Genomic DNA, 19492 nt, shown 5'->3' with positions numbered 1-19492 from the left:
AAAAAAGAAAAGATCCCGACGCACGGCTGACACTGCTGTTTCCATAGGAACGTGAGTTCTGACGGGGCGGAGGCGCGGCAGCGGCTGCGTGAGTGCGAGGGGCTGGTGGACGCGCTGCTCCACGCGCTGCACTCGGCCGTGGTCAACGGCGAGACCGACAACAAGGTCAGCCCCCGGTTCATCCTGTTCAGCCCCCCCGGCCCCAACCAGTTAATAGGCTCCACTCTGGAGGACTGTTTAATGACGACCCTGACTAGGCTTGGGTAGAACGGTCGGGAGACAAAAGGCGCGTTCCGACTGAGCGAGTTTTTTTATTTGTGACAAGCCACTCCCCCTATGGGTGTGGCTTGGGAGAGAGGGTCCGCCCAACTTCACAGTTTAGCGGCCTAGTTAGTTGCCCAGGTAGTACCTGCCTTGGGGTAGCAGCTTTCTGAGCCGCTCCTAACTGGTCGACGCTAATGGGTGGGCATAGCCAAAACACTGAGCCGCTTTCCAAGAAGTCCCTCAGTCGGAACAGGCCTAAATGCTGTGGATGTGACTCATTTGGGTAGCGATATGATATGCATTATGCACGTTGGCGATTTATGGATCAGTTTATGGAGTTTGTTGTTTAATACAAATACTGTTGTCTTGGAGGATTTGTAAACGGCGTGGACACTGATGGAAGTAGAACAGAGTGGCTGATGCCATGGTGTAACGGGGGTGTAGTAGCACAGAATTGTGATGGCTTTACAGTTGCAGACTGCAGCTGCTTCGTGGGATTGTAAAAGTAGTTTACATTTGTTGTAAAAGTATTGAAATGCGTTGTAAAAGTATTTTACATTTGTTGCACGTAGAAGACAGTGTTGTTGGGATTATTTTGTGGGATGTTTTGTATGACGCTTTTGAGCTATTATGTTGTTTGTTGTTATTTGGGATGCTTTTAACTTTAATGGTAGCCTACAGCATATTCTATTTCTATTTGAGCACAGTAGGTTTTGTACTCTTCGTAATTGTCTGTAATTGTCTCATAGACACACGCAGGCTCTCTCTCACACACACACACACACACACACACACACACACACACACACACACACACACACACACACACACACACACACACACACACACACACACACACACACACACACACACACACACACACACACACACCATATACAAATAGTGCTCCAAAAATAATCAAGCTGCAAGCCTGCACAATCCTAAAATTGGCCCTGTGCCTAAAGTAATTTCCCCATCTTCTATTTGTTTATTCTATCTTTCCCCTCTACTGTAGTCCGTAGAGAACTGCGTATGCATCCTGCGGAACCTGTCCTATCACGTTCACAAGGAGGTGCCAGGAGCGGAGCGCTTCCAGGAGCCCCACCTCAACCTGTTGTCCCGCCCCGGAGGGCAGCAGAAGAAGAAGCAGGAGGCCGACAGTTTGAGCGGGAAAAGAGCCAAAGGTTGGTAGCACCGCACCATAGTGCCACTGACGCTAGGCTAGGCTGTCTCTGCAGCTGCTGTTTGTTTGTTTTTGTTTTTTTGGACTCACTCAACTTTCTCTTGATATGAGAGTTTTTTTTTAAACGATACGTTTATTTTTTGATTTTTCTACGGCTGAAATCGTATTTATACGCATTTAACCTAATCAAATGTATGGATTAAAAAATCGCAGCGTGCAAAGCTAATCTAAAGTGTATCCAAATGAACTGCCTCGCTCTCTGAATTCAATTTTCATGGAGGCTAATCAATCTCAAGTCATTAAATCCCTCCACAGGTATCACGATGTAGAGGTATTAATTAAGTAATTGGAAACTGTAACAGCAATGAAAGAATAAGTTGTTTGCTTAACATAGCACTTCTGTCAGGCTTGTAACATATGCATTGATTGTATGGATTAAAATCGATAGCAATCCAGTGAGTTCACTACTGCTGGTTTATCATGCAATTATTCATTGAAGACAAATTGTGTTAAAATCACAACAACAAACCAGCCATTAGAGAAAAAAAATCGATTCTTATTCTAATTACCAAATTAGAAATGTCTTTGCTTGATGTGCCGGGGCGCTATATCATCTTGAAGTTATATTTCATTTAGTTTGGACCCTTCTATTTATTCCACCCTCTCTACCCTGTGGAGACGGATGAACTCCTGTTGAACTCTGCTGTAGAGAAAGCTGTGATCAAGGAGTTGGATTCCAAGCCCAAAACAATGTTGAAGTGATGCTCCACGTTACTGTCCCCACTGCCCATAATGTCTTATAAACCTATACTCCTAAAACCTATAATCAATATCCCCTTTGACCCAGTGCAATTACCGCCATATACTTGCACCATTCTATTCCATCCAGTCATTTAGAAAGGGCTTTTATCCACAGCGACAGCATGCAATCACAAAGTAGATGTATTAGTGAGCAGGTAGGGGTTAGTCATCTTATAGGCTCTGTAGGCAGCGGACATTGGGGATCGAGTCCAGTACCTTTCGGTGTTATGAGTCCCAGTACTCTAGCCCCACTACCCACTTAAACGACCCTTTCCCCCGGGCTTTGCGTACCCCAATGGTGAAAGTCGTTCCAGTATGTTTCAACCTGTTTGCTTCTGCGATGTGCACCATTTTCATTGAGGTGACATCGTTGGACCAACACAAGTGTCGCTCATAACACTAATTATGGGTCTGCTCCTTCGAGCCTTTAGTTTAGTCTACCCACAATAATAATAATAATAATGATACATTTAATTTAGAGGCGCCTTTCAAGACACCCAAGGTCACCTTACAGAGCATATAGTCATCATAAATCGTTTAAAAAAAAACAAGACATTGTGGAAAAAATAATGCTTTAACAATGCCCTGTTAAAGCAGCAGGCCCGTACTCAGTGTAATGAGCGATAGCTGTGTTTATCCTACAATCATGCCTCTGTGAAAAGGGTCTATTAGAGGTTAGTTGCATTGCTATTAGAGTGTGGTCACATTGCTATTAGCTTTTAGTTGCATTTCTATTAGAATATTTTTGCATTGCTATTCGAGTGTAGTTGTTATGATATTAGAGTGTAGTTGTATTGCTATTAGAGTGTAGTTGTATTGCTATTAGAGTGTAGTTGTATTGCTATTAGAGTGTGTTTGCATTGCTATTAGAGTGTAGTTGTATTGCTATTAGAGTGTAGTTGTATTGCTATTAGAGTGTAGTTGTATTGCTATTAGAGTGTAGTTGTATTGCTATTAGAGTGTAGTTGTATTGCTATTAGAGTGTAGTTGTATTGCTATTAGAGTGTAGTTGTATTGCTATTAGAGTGTAGTTGTATTGCTATTAGAGTGTAGTTGTATTGCTATTAGAGTGTAGTTGTATTGCTATTAGAGTGTAGTTGTATTGCTATTAGAGTGTAGTTGTATTGCTATTAGAGTGTAGTTGTATTGCTATTAGAGTGTAGTTGTATTGCTATTAGAGTGTAGTTGTATTGCTATTAGAGTGTAGTTGTATTGCTATTAGTGTGTAGTTGTATTGCTATTAGAGTGTAGTTGTATTGCTATTAGTGTGTAGTTGTATTGCTATTAGAGTGTAGTTGTATTGCTATTAGAGTGTAGTTGTATTGCTATTAGAGTGTAGTTGTATTGCTATTAGAGTGTAGTTGTATTGCTATTAGAGTGGAGCTGCATTGCTTCCGGGTCAGTAGGACATGTAAGACTTTGATAGGTCGAACCAAAACAGAAGCTTAGAGAGGCAGAGGACATCGCTTTACAGTCTTGGAAGGAGAATGAATTAAATTAACTACTCGGTCATCGTTATATAACCTCTAAACACTACTTACTTTAATTAAAGTTGCTCTATAATTGAAAGGCTTCAAGCATGTGATGAAAATGTAAGCAATGTCGGTTTATACAGGATTTTCTTGGCGTATATACAAGCGGTATCTATGTTTTAAATAAATCCCCTTTTAAAGGGTTAAAAACAGCTCCAGGCTTGCATTATTCTTTACTTGTTATTTTTCTTGTATAAATTAACTCAATAAGGAGCCTAGCATTAGTTGAAACCCAGGTGTTTTCACTCTATAACACACTCCCGTAGTATTTACCACACGCAATTGCTCTTTGATTCAGCCAGTACCAATTTACTCCACCCGAGAAAGACTATTTGGTAACTAGACGCAATAGTTGCATATCAAATTAATGTAAATTAATTTCATCTCCATTTTTTTTTCCAATGCAGGCCGTAGTCCCAAAGTTAAGGTACATTGTTTTAAATGCAAAACGGCAAATCTGTAGCTGAAAATGTTCCACCGCGCTCATCAATATTCATCAACCTCAATATTTGGCTTGTCTTAAACAGTTTATGTTCCATTATGTATGTGCCTGTATATATATACACAGCACACAGCTACCAGAAAGTGTTTTTTAGCAGGGGTGCGTACTTTAGGCGGACTTTAGATTCAGAACAGCCACCGAAGCAAGCAGATACTTAGAAAAACACGCCTGGTGGACAGAATCCTGTCATGCTTTAGAAAGGTTTCCTCCATGATGCAGCCGACTACAATGAGATGCAATGCTCCTGCTGGATTGGTTGGAGGGTACACAGACCACTGCACATACATAATACAACCCTGAATAGAAATTATACTGCATTAATAGTTTGTTTGTGTGTATGCATGTATGTACGTACGTACGTACGTATGTATGTATGTATGTATGTATGTATGTATGTATGTATGTATGTATGTATGTATGTATGTATGTATGTATGTATGTATGTATGTATGTACATCTCTCTCTCTCTCTCTCTCTCTCTCTCTCTCTCTCTCCCTCCCTCTCTCCCTGGGTCTCACCCCTCCCCCTGTGTGGCCTGCAGGTCTGGAGTTGCTGTACCAGCCGGAGGTGGTGAGGCTCTACCTGTCCCTGCTGACCTGCAGTCAGAACCACAACACCCTGGAGGCCGCCGCCGGAGCCCTGCAGAACCTCTCAGCGGGACACTGGGCTGTGAGTGGACATCACCACACACACACACACACACACACACACACACACACACACACACACACACACACACACACACACACACACACACACACACACACACACACACACACAGATAGACAGACGCACACGCACAAGCACATACACACAGATAGACAGACACACACACACGAGCACATACACACATAGACACACACACAGACACACACAGACACACACACAGACACAGACAAACACACACACACACACACACACACAAACATAGACATACAAAAACACATAAATGTGATATATTATATACAGTCTGTTAGAGGGGAGGGGTGTGTATGTATCCGACTGAAGTATGCGTGTGCGTGTCTTTTTGTAAGTACTGTATGTGTTTTGTGTGCGTGAATGCATTGTCCATGATGCATTCTTCTAACGCACTTTGAGGATAACTTTACTGAACTTGACCAAAAATACCCTGACACATGAAAGTTCATAATACATGAAACAAGGTATTTGATTGCAGCTCGCTACATATAAGTGCTGTGTGTGTGTATTCCCAGTGGTCCAGCTACATCCGCGCTACAGTGAGGAAGGAGAAAGGCCTTCCTATCCTGGTGGACCTGCTGCGTGCAGACGCCGACAAAGTCCTACGAGCCGTGTCTATTGCTCTCCGCAACCTTGCCATAGATAGACGGAATAAGGACATCATAGGTACACTACACACACACACACACACACACACACACACACACACACACACACACACACACACACACACACACACACACACACACACACACACACACACACACACACACACAGACACAGACACAGACACACACACACACACACACTCACACCCCCCCGATGGTCCGCCTGTGTCCTCCTGCAGGGAACTATGCCATTAGGGACCTGGTGGGGAACCTCCCCTGTGGGCAGCAGCACCCGGCCAAGAACCTTGAGGGAGACACGGTGGTGTCCATCCTGAACACCATCCACGAGATCATCACCGACAACCAGGACAACGCCCGCGCCCTCATTCAAGGACAAGCTATTCACAAGCTGGTGGCCATCAACAAGACCAGGTGTGTGCCTGTTTTTTTTTTTCGATGGTATGTTGAGCATATGGTCGTTGAAGGTTAGAATAATAGGAAAACGACGTCATTCACAAGTTCCGGGTTCCTTTGATGTTCTATATTTTTTCCGCTGCAAGCATTTCCGCTCGTATTGAGGTATTTTTCTTTATCGTTGGTTTTCCGTTTATCAGCCAATCGTCACGCGAGATCAAAGCAGCTGCTCATGTTCTCCAGACAATATGGTCTTACAAGGACCTGAGGACCAACCTGTACAAGGCCGGCTGGAAGAAGAGCCTCTTCAAGGTAAAATAATGATTTATTTAATCGACCTGAGATCAATGAAAACTCCAACAGAACTCTGTTGACCCTTTTGAGCCCATTTGTGGCTGTAGTTTTTTCTGGATCATATCTGGATTGGGTTAGTTACAGCAAAGTATTTTACAAAATACAAAATAAGTTTGAAGTCTGAACATAAAACCAATAACTGTTGCATACTTCATGAAGCCATATTGGTGATTTCCAATTTGACATTCTGCTTTTTCATTCAAAAAGCCTGTTAGCTCCGGTTCCTCCAAAAAGTCAAAGGGTGGAAAGCAAGGCAACGATGAGATAACCCTGCCTCTCATGGAGAAAAACACCGGTAAGTAAATAGCATGTGGGTCTTTGTGGGATGACTCATCATCCTGACCTCCGTACCACACTATAGGCCTATGGTTGTCTTATTTATTCAAGTGTCTGGTCTTATTTAAGTGTCTGGTTGTGATTGAACCTTCTGGAGATGAAGCCGTACACTCAGAATTCGTTCCACCAGAAGTTGTCGTTACGTGTTTTCTCCGTCAGCGACTTCAAATGAGCTCTCCCGTAGGGGCACCGTCTGAGATGAGTCATATGTCATCGTTAATTTGAAAAGTATTCTAACAAGGGAGATCTTCTTAGTCCAATCTGTCCCCTACTTGGAGCCATTTTCTTCCTTCTCGTGAGAGAGTTGGTGATGGGAACCCATGATGATTTGTGACATCACCCATTCGTCATGGAGTGATTTTATGGTGCTACATCGGATTTGGAGAAGTATTCATCAAATTTAGAGCAGACAGTAGTGCCATATAATCATAGATTTATTTTATATTGAAACATTAAATGTTTTAGTCTGCACTCAACACACTTTTATAAAGGCAATGTGTTACCAAAAAAACGACCTTGTTGAAAAATCGAGTGGGCATGATTCATAGCAACGTATTGGCTCATGGTTAAGCAGTATCCTAATGACCACTTACGTAAATTAATAGCAACATCAGTGATCCATATATATTGTTCAATCAAATATATAATTCCTCATAAAATGCATTTGTAACAGAGTAACTCTTACAGAGTTTCAGAGCTAATCTTTTTAAGGGGTTTAAAAGACTGGGCATTCGGGGAGCTTTTTAAATTACACCATGCGAATGATTCAACTCTTCTAAGGTCTCGACTGAATCTGACCTTATTAAAGATCATATGCAGCCTTGATTCATTATAATTTATCCTGATTTGGCTTTAACAGCACAAATGGGTATTTGGCCGAAAATGGTCTTACAAATATGCCATCATGGTTACTGTATATCTAAAGTCTGATAGCAGGCGAGCTCAAATTTCAGGGAATGCAGATTTTTGCTTCCTCTTTGATTATAGCACTCATGGTGCTGGCAGCAGGGAACTGTAAGTTGTCGGTTATTGATGAATGAATCCCCTTCTTAAATGGTCATCCACTCACATGAATTTGTTTTCTTCGATTGAATATCCGTAATGAATCAGGAAACTTGCCTGCGTGTCTGGTTTCCGTCACAGGGTCTGTGCCGTCTTCCCCCAGAGGTTCTGCTCAAACATAGTAGAACGGCTGTATCTGAGATTAAGGATACATAATAACTATACTATGTTATTCTTTTATATCAACTTAATTTTATGTATCATTATTATTCCTCACAGATGGGTACACCACATTAGAGCAAAGCGACAGGACGGGAGATGCAAAGGCAGCCATCATGGAGAGAGAGCCTCAACAGGTATTTTCTTTCCCCCCTAAAAATAGCAGAAGTAACCCACTTGCTATGCAGTTTGTGAACACGGGTCAATTCCAAGGCAGAACTAGGTCTATGTCTCTCTTATTAAAAGTGATGGAGCGGCTGAAAACAAACATGTGAAATATCAATACTGTGGTGGTATGTGTTTGTATATAGGCTATATGCTTTATATATGGCTATATGTGTTGCATATGGCAATATATGTTCTTATATGGCAATATAAGTAATTTAGTCCATATAAGTTGTTATATAGTCAATATATTTTTATATATAACTTTATATGTTTGCATACAGGGATTAAGTTAATGGATCCATATTTTCGTATATAGGCTATTCAAGTTATATATGGATATGTGTTCTTATATTGGCTGTATAAATTATATGTGACTTCCTTTTCTTCTTATAGGCTATTGGTGAGAGAAAACATTTCATACGCACGGGGCGGCCTGCGGTCGGACTGGTGGACAGCAAACCTCCACCACTTGACTCCTGGGTCTGAAGTTAACAGCAGAAACAAGCAGACTTTTTTTTACTGGTATTATATGGATTTTGATCAAACATTTCCAGATGGAAATACTGAAAGACTCGTAATCTGAAATGAGGTGTGCAGGGAACATTAAACCTGCACTATGTAACTTTTCTACAGCAGCTATTAAGAAAATATCTGAACTAGAAAGTTTCTGTAGAATAAAACACAGTTATTAACGAGTCAATCCATCCAGAGAATTTTTCCCTAAAAATTGTTTTATCTGATCCACTTCTAAAAATTTACATAGTGCAGGTTTAAGGCTCAAAATTGAATCCCACCTGAACTTATATATACTATGTACATTTTATTACAAATAATGAAGAGAGGACTCTATAGTTAATATAGTAGCAGTTAAACTATGGGCAATTTATTAAAGTTATAAATTCCTCAAATGAAATTATTGAGGAACTATAAAATATAAATTCAAATATTTTCAATATTTTTCAGTCATAAAATAATAAGCATTTAGTGATAGACACTGGTGACTCCAAATTACTTGTTATTCTGATAATTATTCATAACCTAGTATATTTGTTAAAACACCTCTTTAATGATAAGACAATGGGATTGTACATGTGTAATAAAAGATTGTTAATATTCTAAATGAAGGTTTTTCTATTGTAATATTTATTGTTATACTCATATTTATTAATAGTTGTGGATGTTGTTATCCAGTTAACAAAGAAGCTGTGTATTAGCTAACTGTAATTGGCCGTCCTACATTTAATAGTGGCAGAACTAACTTTTGCTTTGCAGTCGTCCTTTTGCAATACTATGCTGAATGGAAAATGATAATAAAGTCCATGATTTCTCATTAATAATTATATTTCTTTTTTTCTGGTAGTAGGCTAGTTGCTTAGAGTTAGGAGCTCAACAGTTAGGTTTAGAACAATAAAAAAATATTATCAATAGGCTATCAGAACTGTTATCAGACGCTATCAGCGTCTGATAACAATAGGCCATCATACGCCCATATAAGCCAGCTTTCAGAATAGCTGCCTTATTATATGGCCGTCTTTAGATCACAAATAAGTTATTTCCACTTTAATGGCACTTGCAACTGGAAAAAGCCACTGTAAACACTAAAACAATCAATTATTAAATTGTAATGAATCAATCAGTGTCGTTATCGAATAGGTTCCATTCGAGATGTGATGGGTCTCTAACGTAAGTCTGCCTTCTAAATGCACTATCACTTAGAGAGAGACGTCTGAAAAAGTGCATTAGACTCAAGGATGTGTTTTCTGTCTGGCATGTACCGTTAGCGGTCTGCCGCTAATGAATCTTTGACATGTCCCGCCGTTCAGAGCTCGTCTGTAGCCTAGTTATGACCCTGGATGAGAGGGTCCTCATTTGTAAGAGCGCTTGTTTTGTCTACGCTCTGCGTGCTTTAGCAGAACTTCAACAGCTGTATTGTTTAACATAGTGCATTAGTTGCAACTGAATTATGCACGCGAATTATGCAAGCAGTGATGTAAGCACGGCTGCGATGGATTTAACATGTGCAGCATCAACAACATCAGTGTCCGTTACAAACGAGGACGCAGAACAAAACATCCCGTGTGAGATGTAAAATGCACAGGTTTGAAAATGTTTGTCGAGTGGACATATTATTTTTTTGTGTGTATTTGTATCTGCAGTGCACTAAGACAGAATTGCAAGAATTGCAAAAATCAAAAGGACGGGGCTACCTTTGTCTTCATTATCCATAGGCCCCCCTTAATATCAAGTGTACATTTATCTATACCAAGACATAAAGAAAAAAATGTCAAAGGTCAACAAATAAAAGCATGAATCACATTCACAAACTTTAGGTTAAATGATTGATTAAAGTTATTTTAAGACACTTTGTAATGTGCTTTTTAAATGGTGCTGCATATAAAACATGGTTACCTTCTTGTTTAAAGGAAAACAAAAACATAGAAGCAGAGGTATACAAACTGGGAGAACTCTGACCTCTTGTGGTAGTAAATTATAAGATACATTAAGACACACTGAGTATTAAGTCATTCGTTAAAGGCACCCAGTGCAACTTTATGTAAACATTCAATGAAAAATAAACATTCAATTTCTAGTCTTTTTTACACGTAGTAAGTTTCAATAACTCCATACCATTACATATCGACATTCAAGGAGCAAAGATGAGACGTCGTTGTGTGGTGAGAACTGATAGAAAATCGTAAACAACAATAATCGCCGGTGGGGAGAAGCCATTTTTCCATTGACTGGAAGCCTGCTTTATTTATTGTAGGTTACAAAAAATAAAGAAAATGGCGGCATTGTTGTTGTTATCGATTTTGTATCAGTTCTCACCACACAACGACGTCTCATCTTTGCTGCTTAAATGTCGGTATGTAATGGTATGGAGTTATTGAAACTTACTACGTGTAAAAAAGACTAGAAATTGAATGTTCATTTTTAAGCCTCGAAAGTTGCACTGGGTGCCTTTAACAGGAGAAAGTAGAAAACTAAATTTCAGTCAACATTCATCCTATACAATTAGAAAATAATTACCAATCAAGAAGAGTCTGTTAAGATGGTTTGCTATTGGTAAAAATTAAGATAGCGCTAAAATGGTTGATTACTCTACTACCGTTCTACTTATTTATATTAATCAAGCAATTTAGTTTCTTTTAATTTCTTTTTATTTATATCAATCAATTTCGCTGATATTTATATCACTTAATGATTAAGTCCTTACATTATTACACAGATAACCATGGCTTAACGAGTTTCCAAGTATGGTCGAATAGAAAATAAATAGAAGATAAGCAGTCATGGGGAGTCATAAGTACCTGAGAGGAGAGAGAGAGAGAGAGAGAGAGAGAGAGAGAGAGAGAGAGAGAGAGAGAGAGAGAGAGAGAGAGAGAGAGAGAGAGAGAGAGAGAGAGAGAGAGAGAGAGAGAGAGAGAGAGAGAGAGAGAGAGAGAGAGGCAGGGCCTCGGTTGACATCTCCAAACATGTCAGCACGCCACATTGGAAAACACTGCCCATTGCCCTCCGCACCCGATCACAAGATTAACAAGGTCAACGCTGTTTTCCTCCAGACCCCTCCACCGCCGACCTACCCGTCCCTCAAGAAGAGCGCCTCTACCCTGGGAAGGGGTCACAAGCTCACAGGTCTCCTCTCCGGAGGATCTCGCCAGATTCTCATTCTGGGTGTCTGAACTCAAACTTTGGTTCACATCCTATGATCGCCCTGAACCACCATGACTCTCTCGGTGTTCTACTGTCTGTGGTACGGCTGCCATCTGGGGGTAGTGCTGTTAGAGGTGTTCAACGGCCTGGGTGTAAGCAGCCCGGTCCTTTCCGCAGAGAAATACCCCAGGAGGTCACCCCCGGGGAGAGATCTCCACGAGAGCCCTCTCCAGCGGAGGACCCATGACCTAGAGGCCCAGGGCCTCCTCACACAGCTTCTGTCCACGCTGAACCTCACCGAGCAGGGGCCCCACAGGACAAGGCCCCGCACGGCCCCCGAAGAGACGGCCGACTATATGTTGGAGCTCTATAACCAGTTCGCCGAAGACTTCAGTGCAGTGCCCTCGGCTAGCATTGTGCGGAGTTTCAAAAATCAAGGTACAACGCTTTATTGGTCTAAATCTGTTCAAGGAACAGAGGGTCGATTTGTTGTATAAATGTTGTGGCAACATTCTACGATTGATATGCATATTGCTTTGTATTCTTGGAAGAGATCATTTATTTTGAATTGTAAAATGCAATTTGTGTATATTGTCTATTGGGTATAGGGCAGAAAATATTGCATTGATTTTCCAAATTTGAGTAAAATATGTATTTCTTTAAATGTAGCATTCAACTTTAATTTCCTATGCTAAGGAGATGATTGTATTCAACATGTCTCAACCTAAACATCCTACTAATTCAATGACGTGCCAGCAAGCCTTGGATTCAACTGTTTCAACTGTTTCAACACAAATAGCCCGAAATAAACATCCCTAGACCAAAACACTATATCCTTTTTTAATTTCAGACTCCTCCCCCTACAGAGTGACAGCTGGAGGTACACGGATATACCCCCTCTTGTTCAACCTCTCTGTCCCCCACCACGAACACGTAAGATTAGCTGAGCTCCGTCTCTACACCGCCGTGCGGCACTCCATATCAAGCACACACTCCGCCATTGACCGCAAGGTGACCGTATACAAAATTCACGAGGGGGACCTTTCAACAAAAGAGGCGGTCACTGGCCAGAGAGGGAGAGGGGATCAAGGGATGGTGTGGGAGATGGAGCGACTGGCCACCAAGCGGATCCATGCCAAAGGTCATAACTGGATGTCATTTGACCTGACTCATGCCGTGAACATGTGGCTGTCGTCTGGGTGTTCAGGGACACACAGACTGGAGGTTCACGTCGAGAAGCCCCCGAGGTACGAAGAAGAGAAGGAGGAGGAGGAGGAAGAGGGCAGGATGGCAGCAGAGGGGACAGAAGAAGAAGAAGAGGAGGAGGAGGCGGAGGAGGAAGAGGACGTCATCATCGAGCGAAACGTAGAAGGCAACCGCAACGCGTTGATCGTTGCGTTCTCGGACGACCCGGCCAGCGAACGCAAACAGGATAGGAAAGATCCGAGCCGGAAGACAGAACAGGAAAATCTCCTTCCTGACGACCTGGACCAGCATAGCGTCTGGGAGGCTGTCGATGACAACGTGGGCCACACTTCCCAGAAACACCCAGATAAACAATCCCACTCCCACCACCACCACCACCACCACCACCAGCAGCATCAACAGCAGCAGCAGCAGCAGCAGCAGCAGCAGCAGCAGCAGCAGCAGGCCCCGCCAACCAGAGTCCGCCGCGGCGCCAAAACCGAACCCTGCAAGCGCGCCCCACTCTACGTGGACTTCAAGGACATCGGCTGGGACCAGTGGGTGATCCAGCCGCTGGGCTACGAGGCCTACGAGTGCAACGGCGTGTGCAGCATGCCCATGACCTCCGAGGTGTCCCCCACCAAGCACGCCATGGTGCAGACCCTGCTGAGCCTCAGGCGCCCGCAGAAGGCCTCCGCCGCCTGCTGCGTGCCTACCAAGCTGGACCCCATCCCCCTGCTGTACCACGACAACGGCGTGGTCACGTTCAACCACAAGTACGAGGGGATGGTGGTGGCCGAGTGCGGATGCAGATAGTTCTGGTGGACAACACTTCGCACCATCAAAAATATAAAAATAAATGAATAATAGAAAGCTTTACTTAAACTTCAACAGCACTTACTTTATATATATCTAAATATTTATATATATATAGAAACATACCCAAGATTTGCTGCTTCTAGCTATAGATAAATAGTATTAGTATCGTAGTATAGAATAGTATATATTTTTTTATTCTGTTTCAGATCATCTCGAAATGATGACTTAACTTTTTCTCGGCGGCTTGTAAGACAATGCAAGCAAACATTAGACGCAGCATGGAGGACAAAGGTCTGTGCTGAAATAGATGTTTAGGGCGCCCCCCCATCAGGGTCTCTTATCCCTCTCAGGGCTCTGCCATCTATGCACAGAGAGCTGCTTTGCAGACACATTAGTACACTCGCTTCCGGACAACCCTACGACTCCCTACCAGGCCACGACTTGAGTGTGGCGAACCCCACCGCCCCGGCCTCCACCCCCCTTCACCTCCTAGGGCCACATGCCACGCGATCCACTCTCTGCGCCTCACTCCTCACTCCTCACCCCCCCCCCATTCCCCTCTTCCCCGCCCTCCATGTTAGGCGATAAGGAGGTGTCAGAACCTGCAGTCCTGTAGACCACCACTCAGGATGAGCCGCCCCCCAACCCCCCCAAAGTGGACAGCGGGGCTGGAGAGGGTGGTGTCACATGGGGCCTCCAACACCAGCGGCAGGTCTTATACTGGGTAGAGCTAGCCAACGAGCGCGTTTTGTATGGCATGACTCCGCCAACTTCCTTTTTTACTGACACGGGCACGGGCTTTGAGGCCCCCCCATATCAACACCATGGCAACCGGATAACTGGAAAACAAAAAACCTGTCATTTTATCGCTGGTTGGGCTTATGCTGTTAACAGTTGGAAGTGGATAAGGACAGGGGATTAGCATTGTGGAACATTTGAACTGCATGGGATTCTTCATGTATCAAGATTTGTTCGTGCCAAGTGTACATAACGAAGCCGTCATCCCACAGTTGGGCTTTTAGTTTGATATGCATTTGCATGTGGAATATTATATTTATTGATAACCAATGGGGATAGAATATCTCAGTTTATCTTATGAGAATTTTAAAAGATGGTACGCTGGCAATATATGAGATGTATAAAAAGGGTTTATAAAAATAAGAAAGATATGACGTTTTCACATTTTCATTCAAATATTGTTTCTCAAATAATATATATATATATATATATATATATATATATATAAAACAAATATATATTAAATAAAATAATTGTTATTCTTAGTTTTCCCTTTACTTTTAATGTTGTGGTACAGGAAGAATGTGCCAAAACAATCACATTTGTCAGTGATTTCAATAATTGAAATAGTTTCGAATGAATGTTCAATGAATGTGTGTACTTATTATTATACATACTGAATTCTGAATTTTTAAAGAATAGTGTTTATGGCTTATGAGTTATGTCATAGCATAATACATCTATTTTTTCTAAAATAAACTAGCACTACAATGTTTTCATAATCAAAATACAATGACAGTGTGTTTTATATTTTAGATGTTATATATCTGCTGTTGTTTATCTGCTTTATCTCTCACCTGATTCCTGCCATGGAAAAAGTTGTGATACATTTATCATTTTATTTTCTTTGGATTGGTCCATCCTAATAGTTTTTGGGACTGCATCCCAATGTATTATGCTAAAATCATCTGCTGTTATGTGTTTTAAAGGCAATGGTTTTCTCTATGCATTCTAGAAGCATTTTAGATAAGAAGATTGATTCCAGACAAGACATTTTGAAATCAATAATTTCATTAAGCATGTTAAATGTTTTCGATTTATATCTCAATGTAAAGGAGAGCGAGAAATGGTGAGACGATTTATATCAATTATATTTGAACCACTAGGAAATGTCTTTATATCAAAGGTCTGAAACATCTTTCACAACAGGACTTTGTCACGAAGAAGATGCCTGAAATAGTTGAGGCTGAAATTGCCACAAGAGAAAACAACCCATTATTTGTTCACTGGGGAAATAGACTTTGGTTTATAATACATTTAAATAAATAAAAACTCTACAAATAATTTATGAAAATGCATCATGGTCTCATTTTATGTGTATAATTTCTTATTTGCTTTCATGGATTTCGATCTACTTTCAGTCATTTTTCCTTGATCCACTATGTCCACCTTTTCAATGAGCGTAATCTCAGTAATGCTCAGATGTTCAAGGACACGCTAAGCTATACACATTATTTGCTGATATAACGCTACATTTTTCTAACTGGGGCTCCATTCATTACACATCGATGGGTGACTTGCTGTTTATGCTCGTTATGCTTGTGTTTTGTGTCCGATAATAAAATGCATTTTATCTGGTGTCAAAATAAGCAAGAAAACTTTTGACAGGTTTTGACTACCTTATCCAGCCACTGAAAATGATGAGCCTCCTCCCTTAGTTCACTGACCGACGTCTCCTGGTAGGATGTGCTAGGCTACAGTACGACTACTGTAGGAATAAAGTAGGTTCAGCATTATCTAAAGATGGGTGAAACCAGACACAATAAACATGGGTCGGGTCCTAGCCTACCTTGACACAAAACCGAAGCACAGCAAATATATTGTTGCATTGTCTTTTCTAACTATAGCAGGTGGCCTTTATAGGATCACAACAAAATACAATTGTCCAAGTAAACGTCTGGGCAGCAACTCTAGCCATGTCATTCATTGAACATTTAAGCCGAGCCATGATCATGTCCCCCATCTCCCCCAACATCAGTGTCACATCAACTCGCAACTCGAAACAACACGGTCCTATGTTGTGTCTGTATTCAACCACATAGGTAATATCCGTGTTTTTCGTGTGGTAGTTTTCCGATGAAATAGCTGGTTGATTAATCATTTGTATACACGGAACTTGTGTTCTAATAAATTCTGGGCATCAGGATTGTTAAGTGATGCAGAACTGACTGAGGAATCTTGGATCGACCTGGTGCTGAACTAGAGGCAGACACTGCCTCCTGGGGGCCGCGGGACGTTCACGACTATTCAGGATGGAAATAATAATCGATGCTGGACTTTTACGATTTATGTCAGAGGTTATGACCCACGCCCGTTATGACCCTACACGTCGCTGAGCATGATGGTTATAATGAGTGATGTTGTATATGAAGTACAGGTCTATATATACTAATTTCTTCATCCATCCAGCATCTAAAATATTTTTAGATGACACTTTTAGAACAGTGTGGAGGACATATAATTTATTCAATTTGAATTAGATTAGGTCAGTGTGTGTGTGTGTGTGTGTGTGTGTGTGTGTGTGTGTGTGTGTGTGTGTGTGTGTGTGTGTGTGTGTCTGTGTGTGTCTGTGTGTGTCTCTGTGTGTGTGTGTGTGTGTGTGTGTGTGTGTGTCTGTTTTTGTGTGAATGTACCTCTTCCAGCCTTTAGGTGGCAGACTAGTGCCATCTTCAAAAGTAGGCAAGGCGCTATGGGATGTTTTGCCCTCATCTATGCCACACGGGTTCTATATAAGAAGAGAGAATTGTTAGTCTGCTCGCACTCTGTATGTGTTGCTGGATTCTGCAGGGGGAGCCGGCACACTGTAGACGTATCCCATAATGATGAAAGTACACCCCTCATCTGGGTGTTTTCCAGACAACAGCAAGCTTATGCAACCTCCACCAGAGATTTTTGGTCAATATTTGAGGGAGAAAAGAGTTTGTTTTTTCTGGTGAATTGCTCCCTGTGTTGTCTGTTGCCAATGGCCCTGGAGTTCCTAGGCCCCTATAAACCACTGTTCCGGTGGTTCCTGAGTGCTTTGTGTGCAAGCATAGCCGAGGGAGAGACCAGATAAGGCCAGCAAATAAAATACAAGAGAAAAGAAGAGCTCTGCTTGCTTTACAGATAAAGGGTTCACTCGGTTGTGACAAATCGATTAACATTACATGGTACGTTTACGTTTCACTCTATTGGCAAACAGGTGTTTTACTTAGTTTGTGTATGCATGCAAACAAAACAAAATCGCTCCTACTTTCAGCAAAGGTAAATGGAAGGTCAAAGGTGATTAATACACTTTGTCGACCGTGATGTGTAAACAATTAAAGTGTGAGCGATTATGAGGCCCTCATTCTGTTCTAATGGTCTGGATCTTTAGAGTATTACTGGTTCTCTGGCTCATGGTTACCCATCCCTTGACCCCCATGAGTAAGATTACATTTGTGCTTGAATCCACTCTTCTGTGGAGCTTACACATTTATCATTTATCAGCTCTTTGCCATGACCACCTTTTGGCCACATACCTGATGCCACATGACACATACATGCATACACACATACATGTAAACCTCATACATAAATACATTCTCACATACATATATATATATATATATATATATATATATATATATATACTGTATATATATGCATGAACACATGCACGCACGCACAAACACAAACACACACACACACACACACACTTGAAATGCTGGAATCCCATCTCATTCATGTTAGGGCTGTGTTCTGTCACCATGTGGAATAAGGACATGGAGGATCAAGGGCAGGTTTTATAACAGAGAAACTGTGATGTTAACAACACTGGTTGTGCTGGACCCACAGAGTCATGGTCCAGGGTATTATGTTTTATTGGCTCATAATGGGTTATCATTGGCAACATCAGGGCCAACCTTACTTTATTCTATCGATTCAAGGGACGCAGGCAGAGCAGGGAAGAGGAAGTGTTGTCAAAGGAAGGACATTTTAAGCGGCACTATGTAGCATCTTTCGTCTGCAGCCAACAATTATTTGAAATGATCTCTGATAATAATACGTTACTTTCAATTAATTAAAAAAAGATCATGATGAAGGGGTGCGTATACTGTACCAGTCTCTACTACTGGTCTGGTCAAGCCAAGTGTCCCTTTAACCCCTAATTTCATGTAATTTTGCCTAATCACTGTCAGTGAAGTTACACATATGCATAGGTGTACTGACCACACAAGGTTAACTACCAGACAAGATCAGGATGAATGGTATTAAACAAAAAACGTAATAGTTGCAGTAAGCCTTGGATCAAAACACCAGCCTAATCCCTAGATGGGAGGTATTGGTTGGTGTGTTGACCCCGCTGCGAAGGTCACTGCTACGTTACTACGCTCTCTAGTTTCCAAACAACAGACGGCTTGAATTCACAACAAAGGCAAAACTCAAGGTCAGGCTTTTAAACTGCTCAGCACGATTACATCTCAAAGAGCAGGTAATTCATCAGATGTGACACATTTTTTCAGGGCTTAGAGACATAAAGCGCTTGTCTAGTGCTTGTTTATGTTCATGTTAACATTGTTGAAAGAACATGACGTTTATAAATGAAACGTGACACCCTTATTGTCTGTGATTGACGTATCAAATCAAACTGATTAAACCTGTCATACGTTCGACGACTCTTTGAGTTACCGAGATGATAAAAGGCATTCCTCCAAATTGGTAATTGTAAATATATATATATATATATATATATATAATTATATTTTTGATAATAGTATTTAGGAGTATGTAGTTTAATTTATATATATACGTCTACTATTCGTACAGTTGATATAACATTATCAATACATTTGATGTATTCATTTATGTATTATATATTATTACTTGACAGATATTTCGTATTCTATTTAAATAACTTACTTATATAAATATAAAATAAAATTGCCAGGACTTTATGATACCCAACGCTGGTATTCACGCATGCGCAAAGCAC

At 41.3% G+C, this 19492-nt stretch overlaps 2 protein-coding genes across 2 annotated transcripts in view; both read left to right on the top strand.

Annotated features, from left to right (window-relative positions):
* The window catches only part of LOC132455924 (splicing regulator ARVCF-like), a 15346-nt gene extending 5927 nt beyond the window's left edge, over nucleotides 1-9419 (top strand). The window contains exons 5-13 of the mRNA XM_060050010.1: nucleotides 48-165; nucleotides 1280-1448; nucleotides 4824-4951; nucleotides 5497-5647; nucleotides 5829-6021; nucleotides 6204-6315; nucleotides 6565-6652; nucleotides 7975-8051; nucleotides 8476-9419. Coding sequence (XP_059905993.1) covers nucleotides 48-165; nucleotides 1280-1448; nucleotides 4824-4951; nucleotides 5497-5647; nucleotides 5829-6021; nucleotides 6204-6315; nucleotides 6565-6652; nucleotides 7975-8051; nucleotides 8476-8568 — 1129 coding nt within the window. The 3' untranslated portion in view covers nucleotides 8569-9419. The remainder of the gene's footprint in view (nucleotides 1-47; nucleotides 166-1279; nucleotides 1449-4823; nucleotides 4952-5496; nucleotides 5648-5828; nucleotides 6022-6203; nucleotides 6316-6564; nucleotides 6653-7974; nucleotides 8052-8475) is intronic.
* A 2142-nt stretch (nucleotides 9420-11561) lies between these two features.
* Nucleotides 11562-15822, top strand: LOC132455918 (bone morphogenetic protein 10-like). Its single transcript, XM_060049999.1, has 2 exons — nucleotides 11562-12174; nucleotides 12587-15822. Exons 1-2 carry the CDS (start codon nucleotides 11808-11810, stop codon nucleotides 13735-13737), a joined length of 1518 nt encoding a protein of 505 aa, XP_059905982.1. The 5' UTR covers nucleotides 11562-11807; the 3' UTR covers nucleotides 13738-15822.
* Nucleotides 15823-19492: the final 3670 nt, after the last annotated feature.

Source organism: Gadus macrocephalus, chromosome 4, assembly GCF_031168955.1.
Source record: "Gadus macrocephalus chromosome 4, ASM3116895v1".
Lineage (NCBI taxonomy): Eukaryota > Metazoa > Chordata > Actinopteri > Gadiformes > Gadidae > Gadus > Gadus macrocephalus.
The sequence above is the reverse complement of the archived record's forward strand: the minus strand, read 5'-3'. Positions and strand labels throughout refer to the sequence as shown.